The sequence below is a fragment of the Theropithecus gelada genome, chromosome 1 (assembly GCF_003255815.1).
Source record: "Theropithecus gelada isolate Dixy chromosome 1, Tgel_1.0, whole genome shotgun sequence".
NCBI classification, from domain to species: Eukaryota; Metazoa; Chordata; class Mammalia; order Primates; family Cercopithecidae; genus Theropithecus; species Theropithecus gelada.
Genome location: NC_037668.1, coordinates 105559202 through 105581881, shown reverse-complemented (window position 1 = coordinate 105581881; position 22680 = coordinate 105559202). Strand labels below are relative to the sequence as shown.

Here is a 22680-nt window from a genome sequence, read left to right as displayed (position 1 = left end):
TTTTTTTTTTTTTTGAGACGGAGTCTGGCTCTGTCGCCCAGGCTGGAGTGCAGTGGCCGGATCTCAGCTCACTGCAAGCTCCTCACTGCAAGAACGCTATTCTCCTGCCTCAGCCTCCCAAGTAGCTGGGACTACAGGCGCCCGCCACTTCGCCCGGCTAGTTTTTTGTATTTTTTAGTAGAGACGGGGTTTCTCCGTGTTAGCCAGGATGGTCTCGATCTCCTGACCTCGTGATCCACCCGTCTCGGCCTCCCAAAGTGCTGGGATTACGGGTTTGAGCCACCACGCCCGGCCCTCTTTTTTGTTTTTAATGACACTATTTAATGACTATTTTGAAGAATCAGGCTGATATTTTGGCAGAGTGTCCTTGATAGGGATTTTTAAAAATGTTTCTCCATTAGTTTTTTTTAAGATTACAAATGCCCATGGAATCTTAGGGGTTGTTACCACAGTAGAAATGGAAATCTAGTTTTTTGAAAAAGATTCTGATGCAGTTGAATATAAAATCTTTCCTTCTGTTTCTGTCTGCCTGTCTATGCCTCCCTCCTGCACTCCTTCCTTCCATCCCTCCTTGATTATTGTGTATGTAATATTACTGCCTAGAAATTGGACTGTAAAATTAACTTATAGGCCAAGCACAGTGATTCATGCCTATAATCCTAGCACTTTCGGAGGCTCTGGCAGGAGGAGTATTTGCAGCCAGGAGTTTGAGACCAGCCTGGGCAACAAAGCGAGACCCTGTCCCTACAAAAATCAAAACAAAACAAAACCCCAGAGAACAAAATTCACTGGGAAAGGTGGCATACCTGTGGCCCTAGGTACTCGGGAGGCTGAGGCGAGAGGATCACTTCAGCCCAGGAGTTTGAGGCCGCAGTGAGCTATGATTGCACCACTGCCCTTCAACCTGGGTGACAGAGTGAGACTCTGTCAAATAAATAAATAGATAAGTAAGTAAGTAAATCAACCTCCAGATTACTAATTCCTTGACGTTCTCTTTAGATGTCAGGATTTTTACCCATATACTCTTTCATATAAATGTTTTTATATTCATAAATGTAAATAAAGAATTCAAGAGGACTTAGATATTGAAAAGTAGTAAAAATAACTTAGATAAGGACTTGAAAGGGCATTTATACTTTGGCCAAATATATAAAACTAAAATGTCTTATGTTGGAGATGTAAAATTAAAAACAGTTCTGGTTGGGTGTGGTGACTTAACGCCTGTAATCCCAGCACTTTGGGAGGCCAAGGTGGGAGGAAAGCCTGAGGCCAGGAGTTTGAGATCAGCCTGGGCAACACAGTGAGACCCTGTCTCTACAAAAAAATTAAAAAATTAGCTGGGCATGGTGGTGCACACTTGTCCCAGCTACTTGGGAGGCTGAAGTGAGAGAATTTCTTGAGCTTGAGAGGTAGAGGCTGCAGTGAGCCATAATCTGACACTGCCCGCCTGCCAGGGTAACACAGCAACTCCCCGTCTCAAAAGGCGAAAATAAGAAAACCCTAATTCTTTGACACAAGTAAGTTTGCTGCTGTTAGCATTGTGTAAGATTTAGATTTAGACATAAATAACAAATAATTTTAATAGATTTAACATAGCTATCCTTATGGAAAAGGTATAACTATGATTTTATCCATGCAAAAATATGTGTAATTTTTTTTTAAGTTATTCTCTTCTCTTGCTTGGTTCAGTGAGTAGCAAAAGTAAAAGCAGGATATTTTACTGGCATTAAAGCGTTTCAGGTTTTTAGTGCTTGAATTTCTTTTAGATACCTGTCTGAACATCTTGGTGATTGGGTGCTATCCTACCACCTTTATTAGTTTTGACTGAGACAAAGTTTTTCTTCATATTGTGTCTTTATCACAATTTGCTCCTGGTTTGACCCTTTATACTCTATAAAACAAGTCTGTTTTTTTTTTTCCTGCATAGCTGTTTGTTAAATAAAAATGGAAATGGTATTCTAGTGGAGGTTTTCATTTCTTGACTAAATATTCTCAGAGACTTTAACCATTCCTCACATAGCAGCTCCACCATAAATAGCTGGTATGATCTTGGGGAGTTATTTAATCTGTGCTTGGTTTCCTTGTGTTTAAAATTAAGAATGTTGGTACCACGGTCATAAAGTTACTGTGAGGATTGAGTTATTACGTTTAAAATACAACATTTGTCTGGCATGTAGTACACATTCAGTAAATGTCAGACACCACAGTTGACCCTTCAGCAACACAGGGATTGGGCATAGACCTCCTGCGTAGTTGAAAATCCACATATAACTTTTGACTCCCCTAAAACTTAACTACTAATAGCCTACTGTTGACCCAGAAGCTTTACTATATAACACGAACATTTGATTAACACAGATGTTGTCTGTTACATGTATTTTATACTGTATTCTTGCAACAAAGTAAGCTAGAAACAGAAAATGTTATTAAGACAATCATAATAAAGAGAAAATGTATTTACTATTCATTAAGTGAAAGTGGGCCAGCCTAAAAGTCTTCACCCTCATTGTCCTCACATGGAGTAGGCTGAGGTAGAGGAGGAAGAGGAGTGGTTGGTCTTGCTGTCTCAGGGATGTCAGAGGTAGAAGAAAATTTGCATGTAAGTGGATCCATGGAGTTCAAACTGTGTTGTGTTGTTCAAGGGCCAACTGTATTATTATTTCATCTTACATTGTTTCTCATCCATCTTGTCTATTCATGAACCTGTTTGTCTTTCTCAAAGCATAGCTGAATGCAGTGGCAACTGTGAGCTGATCAGCCCAGAAGGAGTAGTACAGTCCTCACCTCCCCCATTAATATGGGTCAAAGAGCCGGGGATGGTGGCTCAGGCCTGTAATCCCAGCACTTTGGGAGGCCAGTACTTTGGCAGGCCAAGGCGGGCGGATCACGAGGTCAGGAGATTGAGGCTGTCCTAGCTAACACGGTGAAACTCCATCTCTACTAAAAATACAAAAAATTAGCCGGGCGAGGTGGTGGGCGTCTGTAGTCCCAGCTACTAAGGAGGCTGAGGCAGGAGAATGGCGTGAACCCGGGAGGCGGAGTTTGCAGTGAGCCGAGATCGCGCCACTGCACTCCAGCCTGGGCGACAGAACGAGACTCCGTCTCCAAAAAAAAAAAGGGGGGGGGGTTCAGAATTGGAATTGATTTTTAAACATTCATTGTGGGGAATTTAAAACATTAAAAAAAAGTAGACAGACTAGTATGATGGACCCATATATACCCATCCTCCATCCCCAGCAGCACAACCAATGCAGCCCTATTTGTGCTTCATCCAGTTCCTCCGTGGTATAATCGTAACTCCTCTATTATACTTAGACTGCATGCCTGGTTTATCTTGATAATTACTAAAGCTTTTAGGATAATGCCTTGTTTTCTTAGTAAATAATTGTTGAATTAATGAAAAATGAATCTTGCCTTTGGATTCATGCCTGGATCAGCTTCTGTAGTTTGCTTGTGTAGGTGAGTGAGCAGGATTGAAAACAGATTTGTCTATATTTACTGTTTTTTAGATGTCACTTCGGTTTTGTTTAAATAATTTCTTCCATATCTGCTCATGGATATATATATATATGTGTGTGTGTGTGTGTGTGTGTGTATGTGTGTATATATATATATGGTAATCTTACTGGTGCAGTGTCTGAGTATGCTGAGAAATCCAATTATCTGGGATAGAAGACTTCAATTTACTATTTTCTTAGAGTCTTCATTATTTTGAGCTTGAAGACTTTACCCATGTTTATCATAGGCCTTCCAATCTGATAATCATGTTGTCGTAGCTAAATGGAAGCAGAATTGAAGAACTGTGCCTTATTTGCCATCTTTATTGGAATTATTTTTTAAGTCAGATTTATTATGGAATAATTTACATATTGTAAAATTGTGGTAATTTGTTGGCTTCAAATTAGAGGCCCTTCTTCCCAGTGTCCGTTTGCTCCAAACCTAACAAAAAGACAGCTGCCATTTTAATTGACTGTAGTACCTTTTTCAAATTTGTTTTTTCATAACCCTATTTTTACTTGTGCCTTATTGTTACTCTGCCTACACCTTTTACTGAAGTTTTAATATATTCACAGTTGTTTTTAAAGTGGTACTGAAGTGTGTAACTCCTGCTTAAAACAGGGATAGAGACAATGTAAGTCTGGTTGTATTCATCTAGTGGGATAGGAATTCTGAAGGTGCAGTATGACAATTAAGAGTATTGCCTAGAGAGGATAGCTTCTAGCACTCAGATCACTACCATCACCCTAAGATTGAGCCTATGTGAGCCTGCTTAGTAGAAACAGCCAGCTGAGACAGGATTTGTACACTGCATACACCTCAAAGCAAAAGAAGGCTTAGTGAAAGTGAGTTTAGATTTACCCTCTGTAATTTATCCTGTAGTGACTTAGTATAGCTCTGCCTTTCCCACTCCTAGCTCTAGTTTTAAATGAAATATCTCTAGCTGGAGAGGAATCTTACCCTTCAGCGTTAGCAGTTTTACCTTAATTATTAAAAATTTCATCAAAGATTAGTTAACAAGGTCTTGAAAACAAGAATAAGATTTGTTTTAGACAGCAGGCTGAGAAAAGTATTCTGATAGAGAACATCATGTTGCCATGACACCATGGCCTGTGAACCTCAAAACTGCAGTATTTCACCTTTGATACTTCTGCTAGTTTGCTTACTTCTGAACTTAAAAGATTCAGAAAATCTATTCATTTAGAAAATATCTATTGAGCATCTACGTGCTGGGCAGTATGTTGCATACTAGCTAAACAAAACAATGAACGAAACAGATGAACTTGCCATATGGAGTTTACAGTCTAGTAGGAAACAAAATGAAAGTTACTTGAAGCCATATAGAAAAATTGTGCTTTGCTTATACTTTAAGGATTTAACCAATTATTTTAAAGTGAACTTGGAGTGACTTTTCCTTGAGTTGTTTTGCAAAATGTATTTGCGCATTCAGAGCTTTGGGTTTAACATGTTTCTCTATGTGTGCTGGTAATGTGAAATTAAATATTAGAGAGGCAAGACAATTTAAACAGAGGGAGAATATTAGAATACATGTATTATAGTGAGATTTCAGGATAATGACTTGTAATACATTTGTGTGGATAAAACTGTATGTTTGTTTTGCCAAATGTACCTTTGCAAGCAGAAAAGAATAAATATCTTTATGGCCTTTCTTCTCTTCAAATGATTAATACTTAAGAATTGAACATTTGTATTTATCTTTCATGTGGAGGAAAAAAATGACAGATTTGTTGATGGAAAAGTAAATCTTTCAAATAGGAGGGAGGGTATAATAGAGCAAATGGAAACCGTGAGACTAAGATCACGTTGGAATTATGTGACAGTGTCACGTGTCTCTTGGTGAGAAAACATGCCTCAGATTCCTTATTTCAACAGAGTACAACAAAGTGCCTGAATTGAGTGATCCCTCCTAGTGTTAAGATTTTATCATTTTAATTTTTTTTTTAATCTAGCAGTTTCTTAACGACTTGGATTGTTGGAAAGTTAAAATGCTCTTTTATTTTGGTACTTGTTCAGGTTCAAGAATTAAAAACTTAAGATGGGGGAAGAAGGCTTTGCTTTCTCTAACTCTTATTTTCTGTAGGTACTTCGTAACTCAGGAAGACCTCATTTATTCCCAGTAATATGTTTTACTAAACTCTTTCAGGTAACTCTTAAAAGACTGTGTGACTTAATAGTAGATCATGGCTTGAACTCAGTTTTTATTTATTGTTGTTACTAGAAAATTTTCGTGAAATATTTTTCTTTGTCTCTGTAGTTATCAGAGACTACTGCAGACGATTGCTGTACTCGAGGCTCAGCGTTCTCAAGCAGTCCAAGACCTTGAAAGTTTAGGCAGACACCAGAGAGAAGCACTAAAAAATCCCATTGGATTTGTGGAAAAACTCCAGAAGAAGGTATACATTGAACCCTTTTTAAGATTTACTAAGATCTGTTTGGGAATAGCTTAAGAGAATTTGGCTAATTCTTTTTTATGGGTATATACTTTTTAAAATGTTTAATTTTTTTCGTCTATAATTAGCCGTACTACTTAAGGCAAGATACCAACTTCTTCCACCTCCACCAGGCAGACAATAAAATATATCCAAATGAAAATAGCTGGAAGTTTTTATTGGATATTTGTATGGGAACTTGTCCTATTCCTTAGCGATTTTTTTTTCCTAGCTTTTCCTATTATCTTCCCCTTCTTTGAGTATTTTTCCTCCTCTGTATCAGGACTTAGGGATTAGTAAAGCTAAAAGAAAAAAATACTTCAGAATTGATTAACTACATTTGTTTCTGGGTTACTTTTGCACACTAGTACCTTTGTGCATATTGAGAGAGAAAACAATGGTGATCAAAACAAAATCTATTTTTAAATATCTTTAGAGTTACGATAGCCAAGTCCATGAGGAAGAAGCATAAATTTTACTTAATTCTGAAATGCCTTTTTTAAATGTGAAAATTCTCCATAATTTTGTTTTCCTTAAAACAGAACTTTCATGCTTAACACTTAACCACTTAAAAGCGATACAGGTTTTTATAATGAGTTTCTTGGTGTGTAAATATGGAGATGATCTTGATGTGCATTTGTGCTGTAATAGGGACCCACTAATTGTTCATTAAATTTCAGAGGTATAATATTAATCAGCATTGTATGAAAAGATTAGAACTGAAAAAAGATGAAAAAGAATCCTCTTCTTAAAAAAGAAATGAAATCTTATCTTCTGTGACAACTTTAGTATCTTTGTGAGTTACCTGTTTTGAATTAGTTACAAAAGTGGTCTACCAGGTATTAGGAGAGCAGCTCTGGGGACCTTATTTCACTAGATGTGTTAATTTATTATTTGAATGTTTCTAGGTATATTATTTAGTTGGTAAACATTTCTTTCTCTTCATACTTGTAGAAAACATTGAATATCATAATAGATGTAGAGTCTATATGTTGATTTGTTAAAACTCTAAGGTTTTTAGAATTTTGGTGTATCTTCTGTGTTAAAGTGAGGCCCCTTTAAGTGTTTATTGATTCTGCATTGCTGTTATTAAATAATTTGCTGGTACAAAAAGATATAAGACTTATAATGGTTATTTACAGTGAATTCAACTAAAACAGATGGTGTTAGTAAAGTAAATACTAATGAAAAATTCATTAACCTTAATTTCATTTCATTTACTTTCCCGGGTAGGCAAGAAGATGCAATTAGGCATATTTACTAGATTTGTATGCTGTTGATTATTTCCTGTTTCTTCGCTTTCAGGTTTAGTTTGAACAGACTTTCATTTCTTTTTTTTTTTTTTTTTGAGTTGGGAGTCTCACTAGGTCACCCAGGCTGTAGTGCAGTGGGGCCTGATCTCGGTTCACTGCAACCTCTGCTTCCCGGGTTCAAGCGATTCTCCTGCCTCAGCCTCCTGAGTATCTGGGACTGCAAGTGCACTGCACCATGCCTGGCTAATTTTTTTATTTTTAGTAGAGACTGGGTTTCACCATGTTGGCCAGATTGGTCTGAAACTCCTGACCTGAAGTGTTCCACCAGCCTCGGCCTCCCAAAGTGCTGAGATTACAGGCTTGAGTCACTGTGCTCAGCCTAGAATGGAATTTCTTTTCACTTTATTTCAGAAATAAAGATGTGATGTTGACCATCTTAATAATTTTTTATAAAAAGACACAGAAATATATTAAATTAAGATACTTTAATAACCATGAAGTTATTAGTGTCTGAGAATTTTTTTTTTTTTTTTAATTAAAAAAGTCCTATGTTCTTTGGAAAAAAATTTTCCTACTAGGTTTAATTTAAAAGGTTGATTCTTCTATTTTTCTGGGTTTGTTCATACAAACTCAATTTGCCTATTTTATTTAGGTTTATCATATTAGTTATGTTGTTGACTTGTAACATGTTTGTTTTAGTGGACATATAAAAAATTCCTCTTAGTTCATATTAATGAAACTGGTGATATATATTGGTATATGGAATGTAGAGAACATTTATGGGTTGTTAGTTTTATTTAATATTACTATCATTATTTTAAAAGACACTGCCCTCCATCTAGAAGTAGTACTTAGGTTTTGCTAAATTCATTTATTCACTTATCATCTTTAGCATTTAATATTTAGACTATATTAATTAACTTTATTGTCATTTGGATTTAAACATGAATAGAAATGCCCCGTTGATTATTTGGATTTGGAGTCATCTGAAAATTTGACTGTGGTTGATTATTTCTTTAATTAAATTTAGACTTTTACTTTATCTTGTTTTTTCTCCCCTGCCCCCAGGCTGATATAGGGCTTCCGTATCCACAGAGAGTTGTTCAGTTGCCTGAGATCGTATGGGACCAATATACCCATAGCCTTGGGAACTTTGAAAGAGAATTTAAAAATCGTAAAAGACATACTAGAAGAGTTAAGCTAGTTTTTGATAAAGGTAAGAAATCATATGATAAGAATGTAAGTAGAAAAATATCTGGCAATGTTTTGCTTTAATGGTTCTGTATGTGGTCTTATTTTTCAGTAGGTTTACCTGCTAGACCAAAAAGTCCTTTAGATCCTAAGAAGGATGGAGAGTCCCTTTCATATTCTATGTTGCCTTTGAGTGATGGTCCAGAAGGCTCAAGCAGTCGTCCTCAGGTAAGCAGTGTGAAATATTGGAGTAGGAAAATTTGAATTTTAGACAAAACATTTTGAGATTTTGTGGTTTGTGTTTTTAAAATTAAAGCAGTCTTTCACTGGAAGGTAAAGGAGATAGGAACTTTGAAATTAAGAGAAACTTAGGTTGGAGTCCTAACTTACTAGCCGTGAACCTTCAGACATCATTTATGTTGAAGTCTCTAAGCTGCGGTTTACTTTTGTATAAAATGTAGTTAATATTACCTATGTTGTAGGGTTGTTGCTGAGGATTAAATAGGTAGTGTATGCAATGTGCCTAGTACAGTATCCGACACATAGTATTTAGTCTAAAAATAGTAGCTCCTTTGTGTGTAGTGAAATGTGACCAGGATTTGAGTCCTGGCCTTGCCACTCTTAGTAGATGACCCTCAGTGGACATGTTACTTTTCAATTCTGAGCCCACATTTCCTTTTCCTTTTTTGAAACATGAAGTTACAGTACTATTATGTATTTCACAGGATTGCTGGGAGTATAAAACCAAACGAAATAAAATAATGTGAAGGCATTTTGTAAACAGTAAAAACAAAAAGCATATACATTAAAAAAAATTTACTCAAATATTTCGAAATTAATTTAAAAATTCCACAATTTGTGTGTTATTTGGCTATATCACAGGTTAGATGTTGTTATTTTCTCTCTGACAAAAGCCTTGTCTTACGTGTAGATGATAAGAGGACGCCTGTGTGATGATACCAAACCTGAAACATTTAACCAATTGTGGACTGTTGAAGAACAGGTAATAGATATTTCAAAATTGTGTAGGCTTAAAAAATAAAAGTAAACAGTTAACATTACAGTCAATATTATGAGGCTTACGCCTGTAATCCCAGCACTTTGGGAGGCTGATGTGGGTGGATCACTTGAAGTCAGGAGTTCAAGACCAACCTGGCCAACATGGTGAAACCCTGTCTCTACTAAAAATACAAAAATTAGTTGGGCGTGATGGCGTGTGCATATATAATCCCAGCTACTCGGGAGGCTGAGGCAGGAGAATTGCTTGAACACAGGAGGCAGAGGTTACGTTGAGCCAGGATCGTGCCACTGCACTCCAGGCTGGGCAACAGAGTGAGACTCCATCTCAAAAAGAAAAGAGTCCATATTTTGAGTCAGGTATATATTGTTGTTTGTGATACCTGTTAACCATGAGTTTTAAATATTTAGACTTATTTTTGTATACCTTTTTGCATACTTCAAGAATTTTGGATTTTGAGAATGTGTAAACTCTTGTTTGGGGATAATTTTAAAAGAAGGAACCTGGGTTTTGAGATGGCAGTAGAAGTGGATGGAATAAAATAGATGTTTTTGTAATGTAGCTTTGGGAGAGAGAAAAACCTGAGGCCAGTAAAACTGAGCTTCAAAGTGCATTCTTATTTTTGTTGTCAAAGGGAGATGAGGAAGCCAATCAGCGTTGGCATACAGCTAACATGTTTTTTGGCTAATGGCTAGGGTTGTTAGTGGGTGAAGTTTGAGGCACATCTTTGTCTCATATGGTTATTAACCCCACAGCTATACATTTAGCAGTTTATAAAAAGCTTTGGGAAATCTTTATTTATTTCAAGCATCCAGATTTTTCTGCATCTTCTGCAACTATGAGAAGATATAGGAGACAAGAAGGAATATTAAAATCAAATATTTGAATAAAAGACCACACAAAAGAAGGAAAAGCTTCTTTTAATAGTTGAAATTTAAGTGAATTTACACGTTTTTGTTAAAACTGTAAGGGGAAAGACATGGTCTAGTAAGAAAAGATGGTCAGTGGAAATCACTAAAATGTGTAACCTACCAGTTTGTTTACTTATTTTCTGTTTTCTTATGAGATCTTTTTACTTACGTGAATAGAAAACTTTTGTAAACTCTTTCCTAAGTTTATTCTCTAATTTCATTGTTCCCTGTGAAGTCTTAAGTTTCTAACTAGAAATTTTTCCTACCATGAGGGTTTCTAATAATGTAACCCCCAAAGGTGGGAGAGAGTATTACACTTAGAAATGAAATGTGAATGTATTTATTTAGAAATACAGTATTTAAAATTAAATACATATTTTCTTAAATTTGGTCTTGGGTATGGCTTAGAAAAAACTGGAACAGCTACTCATCAAATACCCTCCTGAAGAAGTAGAATCTCGACGGTGGCAGAAGATAGCAGATGAATTGGGCAACAGGACAGCAAAACAGGTAATTGAGGAGATGACTACAGATTGCTGGCATGCTTTTGGTAGTTTTTTAATAAAGGAGAATAATGCTGACATTGGGCAATCTGCCATAACACTTTCAGCTACAGAGTGCTGTAGTATGGTTTTTTTTTTTTTTTTTTTAAATTGTATATATTTTTGTTGATTTCAGAAACAAGTAACTTGAGATACTTCTGCTTTGGATCATTACGAAATATTAAAAAATGAACATATAATGGACTTAGTTTCTCTTGAATGCTTACTAAGTATACTAATTGTAAACTTTTTGGTTATACTGTGCAAACAGATTTGTTTCATTGCCTTAGTATTCCCTGGTTGTCTTTCTAAAAATGTATCTTGCAGTTTACTCCTTCATATTCCCATCTATATTAATAGATGTGTTTTTATACTACAGACGCAAGTGTTCATAAGTTGAAATATGTGTTTAGCTTTAGAATCAAATTTAAATTTACTCGAATAATTTTTGTTTGGCCTAGATTTTAAAATATATGTGTATTTGGTGACAGTTTATTGTTATTTTTAGATTCTTGATGAGTATTGAATTCTTAGCATTCATTAGATACTCATGTACGTTTTAATTTTTAAAAACAACTCAGGTATTGTATGTCATCTCATTGTGTTAAGAGACTTGTCATGTTTCTTTAGGTTGCCAGCCGAGTACAGAAGTATTTCATAAAGCTAACGAAAGCTGGCATTCCAGTACCAGGCAGAACACCAAACTTATATATATACTCCAAAAAGGTAAAAGAAAATACATGAAAGTAAACTGTAGATTAAATTTATTAAAGAATGACTATGTAAAAATGTACACATTTGACAGAATAGTGTTGCTGTATTTTAAAACTTCTGTTCATTCTAAGCATTTCCTTATATTGTGCATAAATGCAGGGTAAGGACTCCATTATTGCTACTCAGTGAAATTCTGTGAGCTTTAATTATTCTTCATTATTTTCTTAGGAGTAATATGAATGAGTGCTACTTGAAAGATTTTAGATTCAAAATATGTTAGAAAGGGCTTTGTGAGGGTAAAGTTTTTAGGATATTTGATTATTTAATAAATACAATCAATTTCTGTTTTGTAGATAATGCTATATAAATCCAAGAATAGAAAGGTTTATTATATTCTAAAGCCAGGCACAGTGGTGTGCACCTGTTGCCCCAGCTACTTGGGAGGCTGAGGCACGAGGAACACTTGAGGCCAGGAGTTCGAGTCCAACTTAGGCAACATAGAGAGGTCCCATGTCTTTAAAAAAATAAAATATTTTATTTAATCCTTACTACAATTCTTGAAGTATAAATAGTCTTATCATCTTCACTTTACTGACATAATATTAATAGCTGTTATATTGAGGGTCTCTGAGCCAGACTCTACTGTTCTAAAACCTTTTATTAGATAAGGAAACTGGGCCCTCGGGTATGTTGAGTGAATTATCTGGTCACTTAGCTGCTAAGTCTGGGAACCACTGATTCTCTCTCATTCTGGTGCCACGCTTTTTCTACTATTCTCTGTTGCCTTCTACGGTGGAGAAGCTACTGTTTCTTTCCCAAACAGGACACTACATTAAAATGTAGCCAGTTTCGGCCTGGCACGGTGGCCTGTAATCCCAGCACTATGGGAGGCCGAGTTCAGTAGATCACGAGGTCAGGACTGGTCTGACCAATATGGTGAAACCCCATCTCTACTAAGAATACAAAAATTAGCCGGGCATGGTGGCACACACCTGCAGTCCCAGCTACCCGGGAGGCTGAGGCAAAAGAATCGTTTGAACGTGGGAGGTGGAGGTTGTAGTGAGCTGAGATTGCGTCACTGCACTTCAGCATTGGTGACAGAGGGAGATTCTGTTTCAAAAAAAAAAAGGCCAGTTTCTTGTAATAGCAAAAAATAAAGACACCTAATTGGCTGTTTTAAGTTTCCTTAGTAAGTTATCCTGGTACTTTCCCCTCCCCACCACTGCCATCTTTCTCATAAAGAGAAGCTAAGAGTATATCTAGTGCTGTTACCCTTCCATACTGAAGCTATTTAATGTAATTTTACATTAAGAATATTGTCTATACAGTTTCATGTTTTACACATTAAAAAAAATTTTTTTTTAACCAAGCTTTGGAAGCTTGTTTTAATTTGCCAATTGTTTTAAATGTTTTGGATTTCCCACCAAATATAGCATAACCTGTGTTAGATATGTAGAGTTCATCCTATAACTGTGGAATATCGGAACCTTACGTTAATCAGTGTTTAATGTAAGAGTTCTAATTTTCATGGTTAATTTCTAAGCTAACGTTATAGATGGGTTATAACCATATGTTTTCATAGTTAACACTGGATAATGATAACAAAAGGAATACTGGAGAACCTACATGTGTTTTTTTCCCTTAGGTGTACTTTATTTTGGCTGTGAAGATCTAGTACAGCTATATTTACAATGATTGCTTGCCATGGTTAAAGTTTAAATTTGGAAGCAGGTGAAATGATGGTTCTCCGTGTAGCTGAGGGTGTTCTTTGTGACTGTGCTATTGATCAAGACAGGCAGGCAGCATAGTGGTAGAAAGTGAGAATTTGGGCACCACACAGGCCTAGTTTATAATCCTTGTTCTACCACTATCTAGCTGCAACACACTGAACAAGAAACCTAACTTCCCTGTCCTCAGTTTTCTCATCTTTAAATTAGAGATGATGATAACTACTTTATAGGAATGTTGTAAGGATTAAATGACATTAGCATAGAGCAAACTTGTCCAACCCATGGCCCACATACCACCTGTAGCCCAGAACAGCTTTGAATGTGGCCCAGGACAGATTGATAAACTTTCTTAAAACATTACAATAGTTTCTTCTTTTTTTTTTAGTGTTAGTGTATTTTATGTGTGGCCCAAGACAATTCTTCTTCTAATGTAGCCCAGGGAAGCCAAAGATTGGACACCCCTGGCATAGAATAAGCAGTCAATCAATGTTAGATAAGTATTTTCAGATATTCATAATGTTATAGATATTTTCCTTTTATTGGGTAGTTTTATTCCTGGCATAGGCCACTTCATCCTCTCTGATCTTCTATAAGATGATCATAAGAGTTCAGTGCAGCCAGCATTTGACTGCCAAGAGTATGATAAATGCTGGGGATACAAATATAAGCTAGATACTGAGCATGTGGTTCATTTTACCATTGTTGGAGTATTTCCCCTACATTTAAAAGAAATTTTTTTAAGGCTAGTTATGCTTAAAATTAAACGCAGAAAGCATAGAGAAAGCAACAACATAAGAGTATGCTAAAGGATAGAGTGAAATTCTTCTGATAGACTTGTTGGAAGTAACATTTGTATTTTTTATATTTCTGATTCTTGTAATGATTTTTCACTGTCCCAATTAAAAATTTGTTTTCTTATTTAGTCTTCAACAAGCAGACGACAGCACCCTCTTAATAAGCATCTCTTTAAGCCTTCCACTTTCATGACTTCCCATGAACCACCAGTGTATATGGATGAAGATGATGACCGATCTTGTTTTCATAGCCACATGAGCACTGCTGTTGAAGATGCATCAGTAAGTTACCTATTTGGTTATTATACACATCAAGGTATAGAAGAGAGTAGGATTTTCTAATTATTCCACTCTTCAGAGAATGTTGGTTTCTTTTAATGAACAAGTCACGTGTATAGTTTTTAAGTAATGTGCTTTTGTGAGGAAAATTTCAAACATATACAAAAATAGAATAGTATAATGAACCTTAACAATTATCAACCTGAGGCTACCTTATTTTAATCTCTACTCCCTCCCTACCCACCTCAACTCTGCTCTGGATTATTTGGGAGCAAGTCCCAGATACTACACAACATAATTTTCATATTTATAAAAGGTAATTTATTATATAGTGAAATGTATAGTCACCGTTCATTATTTTTTTTCTAATTTGTTCATTCAGGTTTGGATCCAAATAAAGCCCATAAGCCACAATAGGTTCATTCTCCCTCTTTCACTTTCCTTTTTTCCCCTCTCACAATGTTTTTGTTGAAGAACTGGTTCATTTGTCCTGTAGAATTTTCTAGTATGGATTTTATTGATTACATCTTCTTCTTGTCATTTAATCTGTTCCTCTGTTTTCTGAACTTCCTGTAAATTCATAGTAGGTCAAGAGCATTGATGAGATTCAGATGTATTTGTTTGTTAGGGTGGGCAGGACTACTTCAAGTTTACTTTTGTCAGCCTGGTTGTCTCTTTTTTTGGCATAACAGCCACTGATCATTGCCTAGATCGATTAATTCATTAGATGTTACAGAATAGTGATTATGCTATCATTTTTTCATTTACTTGATGGATTGTTTTATAAAGTAATCCCCCTGCCCCCCAGTCAACTATTTGGTTACTCTGAGGTACATATAGAAAAGGTAGGATAATTGCTCGATTCTCCCTTTATTTTCTTTTTCTTTTTCTTTTTTTTAGACAAAGTCTCGCTCTGTCGCCCAGGCTGGAGTGCAGTGGTGCGATCTCGGCTCACTGCAGCCTCTGCCTTCCAGGTTCAAATGATTCTCCTGCCTCAGCCTCCTGAGTAGCTGAGACTACAGGCGTGTGCCACCATGCCCAGCTAATTTTTGTATTTTCAGTAGAGGCTGAGGTTCACCATGTTGGCCAGGATGGTCTCGATCTCCTGACCTCGTGATCCGCCTGCCTCGGCCTCCCAAAGTGCTGAGATTATAGGCATGAGCTACCATGCCTGACCTATTTTCTGGTTTTTAAAATAATGAGTTCATTTTGTCATATCCTTCAAAGATGACCAATGAGGTTTAAAAATTTTTTTGTATTCTTATAAACTATTGGCCATAAATGTATTTAATGTAGTTCAATTCATTGATGTTACTGCCTTTGTTAGTGTTCAAACTGGCCCATTTTTGGTTAGTTGTAGCCTCTTTAAGTTGGCTTCTAAGTTCTTTTGATAAGACTCTAATAGTGTTTAATAGCTTCTTTAATACCCGTTTTAACAAGGAAAATCCAGGCTTACCTTGTATATTTCCTGCCTCAGACCCAGAGTCAGTCCTTCTTTTTACTGGGAAATGGTATTTAGAGACTATATCTTGACTGTAGTAATGTTACTTGCTGCTGGGTTCACCATTGTTTCTAGGCCTGTTAATGGACAGAGCTGGGAAATATGATACATTTTTATTTTATTTAAGGATGAAAGACATCATTAAGTTCATATTTTAATTTCAAATTCAATTTAAGAACTCTAGGACTTTTATCTACCCTAATTGATGTTAAATATGTATCTCCTTTCTCCAGGTTAAAAGTCACAGTTCTCACTTCCTTTGTCTCACACTGCTCAGAACAATCTCAGAATATATTAATAACCAACACTACTATTAATACAGTTCCTGAAAACAGTTTGTTTTTCAGTTCTTTATTTTGTCTTTTATATATATATATCCCTCTACAGAAGTAAAGTCAAATTGGTTTTTAAATTATCTTGGAATAAATAATTCCTCTCAGTTGTTGCCATGGTTGGATATTAATTCACTTTATTTACTTTACATATATAGGGATTTCTTTTTGTTGCTGTTGATATTTTTTATTATTTTACTATTCCTGAAATTATTTTCTTAATATTTAACCGGATTCTGATTCCTTGACTAAAGGACATAAAGATTACCCTATATCTTCCTTAATACTCTGATTATATAGAATTGGAAAAGTATATTTTAATGAAAAGTTATCAAATAAAAAGTAAGCTCCTTTGTTCTATAGCTAGATTAATCAAATACTGATTGTATACTGATATCAAACCACCTTAATAACTGTATTCATAAAAATTTTTTAATTTCCTTTTAAACCTGTCTTTTGAAAAATGACTATCTGCTGTGTCTTAAACATTAGCATTTATGTATAATTTCATACTTTGTGATGATTAGATTTGTACATCTGAGAAATGTTTATTTAAATTTACTATTAGGCTTTGCTAGGGGTTAGATACATAGTTATGAACAAAATATGTCTGATCTTTGTGCTCATAAATTGTAGTCTTGTGGGAGAAGATAAATGTGTAATCACATCAGTAAATCACACATTTAAAAAAGTGCCTCAGACCGGGCATTGTGGCTCATGCCTGTAATCCCAGCACTTTGGGAGGCTGAGGCGGGCAGATCTCCTGAGGTCGGGAGTTCAAGACCAGCCTGGCCAACATGGTAAAACTTTGTCTCTACTAAAAAAAAAAAAAAAAAAAAAGCCGGGCATGGTGGTGCGTGCCTGTAATCTCAGCTACTCAGGAGGCTGAGGCGGGAGAATTGCCTGAACCTGGGAGGTGGAGGTTGCCAGGAGCTGGGATTGCGGCTCTGCACTCCAGTCTGGGCAACAGGAACAAAAGCTCCATCTCCAAAAAAATAAATTAAAAAGTACTTCAAAGGAAAAATAGATGCTAACATAATTATTTAAAAGGTACTTAATTTAGATTGAGAGTTTCAGGGGAAGACCTGAGAGGGTGACAGTGAAGATGGTACTTGAAGTATGGATAAAAATTGGCCAGATGAGGAGTGGTGGTGGAGTACTTAAAAGAAGTACAGTTTGGCTCGGCGTGGTGGCTCACAACTGTAGTCCTAGTACCGTTGGAAGCTGAGGCAGGAGGATCACTTGAGCCTTAGAGTTCAGGACCAGCCTGGGCAACATATCGAGACCCCCATCTCTACAAAAAAGGAAAAAGAAAAAATTATTAGCCTGGCATGGTGGTGCATTCCTGAAGTCCCATCTACTCAAGAGGCTGAGATGGGAGGATTACTTGAGCCTGGAAGATTGGGCCTGCAGTGAACCTGGATGATGCCACTGCATTCCAACCTGGGCAACAGAGGGAGACTCTGTCTTAAAAAAAAAAACAAAAACAAAAAGGCCAGGCATGGTGTCTCATACCTGTCATCCCAGCACTTTGGGAGGCTGAGGCGGGCAGATCATGAGGTCAAGTGTTGGAGACCAACCTGGCCAACATGGTGAAACTCCGTCTCTACTAAAAATTCAAAAATTAGCCGGGCATGGTGGCGCATGCTTGTAGTCCCAGCTACTTGGGAGGCTGAGGCAGGAGGATCGCTTGAACCCAGGAGGCAGAGGTTTGCAGTGAGCCGAGATCGTGCCACTGCACTCCAGCCTGGGAGACAGAGTGAGATTCCGTCTCAAAAAACAAAACAAAACAAAAAAACCCAAAACCCTCAGAAAAACCCACAAAAAAACAAAACCTAAAGGTACAGTTTGACAAATTGGCAAAATACAGTACAGTGGATTGGATTTGATGTAATTTTTGTTGTTGTTGAGTTTATTTATTTATTTAAAAATGAGTGCCAGTTGAAATTATTCTGATCACTTTAAAATAGCTACTCAAAATGTATATTTATGAAGCATCTTGTGGAAAAATTTATAGATTTTAGTTTCTCTTTTCAAAAAGCAATAGCCAGAACAATTATTTATATGTTATTTACTCTGTGGCTTCAAAATCTGTATACAGTTTTAGCTCCATTTGATATTAGTCCCCTTTAAGTAAGTTTAAAGTGATTATGATTAGGAAATCTATGAGGTTTAAAAAATTTTTTGTTTTAATTATGGTAAAATACACATAACATGAAATTTACCATCCTCACCATTTTTATAGTATAGAGTTCAGCAGTGCTACGTACAGTCACATTATTGTGCAGCCAGTCTCCAGAGCTCTCAGCTTACCTGACTCAAACTCTGTACCTATTAAACATCTCCCCAACACCCCTCTTTCTAGCCTCTGGCAATCATTATTCTGCTTTCTGTATCTATAAATTTGACTACTCTGCATTCCTCAAATAAGTGGAAGCATACAGTATTTGTCCTTTTGTGACTGGCTTGTTTCACCCAGCATATGCTCTTCAGGGTTCATCCATTTTGTAGCATGTATCACAATTTCCTTTTTAAGGCTGCATTATATTCCGTTGTATGCCACATTTTTATCCATTCATTTGTTGATGGATACTTGGGTTGCTTCCGCCTTTTGGCTATTGTGAATAATGCTACTGTGGACATGGGTATACAAATATCCTGCTTTCAGTTCTTTTGGGAAGTAGAATTGCTAGATTGTATAGTAATTTTATGTTAAACTTTTTGAGGAACCACCATATACTGTTTTCCATAGGAGCTGTACCATTTACATTCTCACCAGCAGTGCACAAGGATTCCAGTTTATTTACATCCTTGCCAACATTGGTTATTTTTTGTTTTCTTTTTTTAGTAGTAGCCACCTACTAGGTGTGAGGTGATTTAACTTTTCTTAACCTTAGCCTTGCTGATCACATGTAATCATATCCTTAGCATTTAAATGCAAATTTAAAAATTAAAAGTGTTTACACTCTTTGCATTTGCAAAATACCTGAATTAAGTAAATTTCATTGTGACATTTCTTACTATATTATCTAATTATTTGGGTCACTTATTTATTAGTGTATAGCATTACTTATGTTGTCTTTCTCAGTGGTGACACAGGATAGTAATAATCATCTAACATCTTTAGTTGACAAGAATTTGAAATGGATAGTGGGGACAGGCGCAGTGGCTTGTGCTGTAATCCCAGCAATAGTGAGGCCTAGAGGAACAAATCGCTTGAGCCCAGAAGTTCGATACCAGCCTGAGCAACATGACGAAACCCATTTCTACACACACACACACACACACACACACACACACACACACAAATTAGCCAGGCTTGGTGGTGTGCACCTGTCATCCCAGCTACTCAGGAGGCTGAGGTGGGAGAATCGCTTGAGCTTTGGAGGTTAAGGTTGCAGGGAACCCCACCATTGCACTCCAGTCTGGGTGACAGAAACCCTCTCTCAAAACAAAAACAAAACAAAGCAAAAAAAAAACAGGAAACAGTGGGAGATAGATCGATGAAGTGTGAAATTGTAAAGAATCTTTTACTCAGCTGAAGACTTTGGACTTGATGCTGTAAATAGTCAGGAAACCATTGGGAACTTTTAAGTAATAGTAGGGGCAAAGGAGGGGGTGGATACTATAGAGGACCGATTTGAGAGAGATTGTAGAAGATATTAAGAAATGACAGGATTTGTTACATTCGATATAAAATGGAGTGAAAAACTGAGGATAACACTTAGATTTCTGACTTGGGCTGCTTTGTGTAAGCTTTTGTTTTCTTGATGTAAAATAACATAGCACTTAATACCTAATGTAGCAGGAGGAATGGGTGGGGTAGGGCTTGTCTGGTCCAGGATTGGGAATTTACAGAACATAGATCAGAGAATTGCGGATGCTTTTAGGAAATTAGTGAGCATGGGATCAGTCATGAGTAGCAAAGGAAAGAAATGGATTCTGGGTGGCAGAGCACAAATGAATTGGGAGAATAGGAAGCAGAACAGTGTTAGAAATTTCAATGAGGTTAAAAAAAAAGCTGATTATTTGGGGTGAGAATATGAGAGAAGTAGGAATAACAGGGGAGGTAGGAAATCTCAGCTTAATAATTTGGATGTAAAATACTTAGAGTTGAAGGCAAGGTCCAAGGTATGGCTGTTGAAATGGGAGACTCTGAGAAGGAATGAAGATGAAGATCATTTCAGTAGAATCAGTCTAAGATTAGAGGCCAGAAATAGCGAGTTGGGCATCTGTGATAATCTTGAAGTTGTCTAGGATGATGAACCACAGTGTTGTCAGCAATTTTAAATAGACGAATTTTGCATGTTAACATTTTTGAGTAGAAAACTGCTGTCAATTGGGAGGTGGGGGATGGTCCTGAACGTATGTATCTAAAAGTTCGGAATCATAAATAGACTTTATACCTTGAAGACCAGTTTATTAAGGGATACTTCAATTTAATATATTATTTTTAAATTTTGAGACGGAGTCTCGCTCTGTCTCCCAGGCTGGAGTGCAGTGGCATAGTCTTGGCTCACTGCAACCTCAGCCTCCCAGGTACAAGCAATTCTCCTGCCTCAGCTTCCTGAGTAGCTGGGATTATAGGCGCGTGCCACCATGCCCAGCTAATTTTTGTATTTTTAGTAGAGACGGGCTTTTGCCATGTTGGCCAGGCTGGTCTTGAACTCCTGACCTAAAGTGGTCTGCCCACCTCGGCCTCCCAAAGTGCTGGGATTATAGGCGTGAGCCACTGCACCTAGCCTGCTTAATTCATTTATATAGTTTTTACTGTTTATTTCTTTTACAGTCTATTGTAAATAGTCATCTTTGTAACTCAGTTCATCCTGTTGAGTAAGAGAGAAGTGTTCTACTTTGATCATTGGGAGTACAGAGCAAAAAACAAGAGCAGAGATTGGTTTGTTTATTATTGAGAAAGTGTCATGTTTACAGGAGCAAATGTAAGAATCTGTTAGATTGGAGAAGAGAAACTTCCTTAAATGAGGGAGAAGTAGATTACAGGTCACTCAGGTAACCGTGAAAATGTAAAGATGGGATTGGGTTTGCAATAGTGTGTAACAGAGGTGAGAATCATGGCCGTGCTTCCCTTTTACCTGCATTGAAGTAGTCTGCTACAATTCAGAATTACTATTGTGTTTAAAGAAAAGTCCTCCAAAAGCATTAGTGGAAAATACTGCTAATAGCAGCACTAATTTTCTATGAGTACTAAAAGGTATTTTAAAAATGAAAAATATCAGTAGAAAAATATTCTGTATCAGTATTTCTTACCCTTAATTCATTTTCATTACCAAACCAACATTTTTATTTTGTTTTTTTTGATAGGATGACGAAAGTATTCCTATCATGTATAGGAATTTACCTGAATATAAAGAACTATTACAGTTTAAAAAGTTAAAGAAGCAGAAACTTCAGCAAATGCAAGCTGAAAGTGGATTTGTGCAACATGTGGGCTTTAAGGTAAGTTCTACTTAATTTTAGTATTCATTTAATTTTATTTTTTTATTTATTTAGAGACAGAGTCTTGCTTTGTTGCCCAGGCTAGAGTGCAGTGGCATGATCTCAGCTCACCGCAACCTCTGCCTCCTGGGTTCAAGCGATTCTCATGCCTCAGCCATCCAAGTAGCTGGGATTACAGGTGTGCGCCACTACGCCCAGCTAATTTTTGTATTTTTAGTAGAGATGGGGTTTCACCATGTTGGCCAGGCTGGAGTATTCATTTAATTTAAAAGGGTGATAAGAGTTAAAGTGGTTTCTGTAGTGTTAAACTCCAGAATTGCTAAGCATGTAGGAAAAAAGTTTATCTTTTATCCCATTCATTTATACAAAGTAGTGGTGCCATCGTTCCTGATGTGAAGAGTGTATTATTTACTAGAGTGAAGACAAACATACAGGTAGCTATCAATTGAGGTAAAATGTGAGGCGCTTTTATTTAGCTGTTTCTCTTTTTGTTGCTGTTGTCCATGGATCAGAAATGGGGTTTTTTTCCCCTTTCTGATTGAGAGGCTAATAGAAATACATATACTTATTCCGCAGAATTTTGTAATACACATTATGTTCCAGGCACTTTGCTAAGTGCTAGAGATTCAGCAGTAAACAAGACAGACTCAGTTCTTGCCCTTATGTTGTTTTCATTCTCATAAGGTATTTAGAGAAGTTAAACAAAATAGTTGAGTGTGGCTAGAGTACATACTAGAGAGTAGTTAGAGGCTGCTTGCACCGCCTTGGAAATTTTGCCAAGGAACTCACACTATCCTGAGGTTGTGGGGGAACCATTGAATGATTTTAAGCAGAAAGTAACATGAAATTTATGTTTTGAAAAGATCATTCTAGTTACTTAAACTATTGGGGGTGATGATCTTTAGGAAAGCAGTGGGTTTGAAACTGACCAGCTTTTCCCCTCATCATTTTGGCCATAGTATGGAAACTTAATTAGAGGAAGGCAAGACTAGAGTCAAGGAAACCGGTTA

General features: G+C 36.6%; 1 protein-coding gene across 2 annotated transcripts in view; it reads left to right on the top strand.

Annotated features, from left to right (window-relative positions):
* Nucleotides 1-22680, top strand: part of ZZZ3 (zinc finger ZZ-type containing 3) — a 123695-nt gene that overhangs the window by 96160 nt on the left and 4855 nt on the right. For both annotated transcript variants that reach the window (XM_025403448.1, XM_025403439.1), the window contains 8 exons: nucleotides 5774-5912; nucleotides 8270-8417; nucleotides 8505-8620; nucleotides 9324-9395; nucleotides 10730-10831; nucleotides 11494-11589; nucleotides 14231-14383; nucleotides 21536-21670. In XM_025403448.1, the coding sequence (XP_025259233.1) occupies nucleotides 5774-5912; nucleotides 8270-8417; nucleotides 8505-8620; nucleotides 9324-9395; nucleotides 10730-10831; nucleotides 11494-11589; nucleotides 14231-14383; nucleotides 21536-21670 (961 nt within the window). The remainder of the gene's footprint in view (nucleotides 1-5773; nucleotides 5913-8269; nucleotides 8418-8504; nucleotides 8621-9323; nucleotides 9396-10729; nucleotides 10832-11493; nucleotides 11590-14230; nucleotides 14384-21535; nucleotides 21671-22680) is intronic.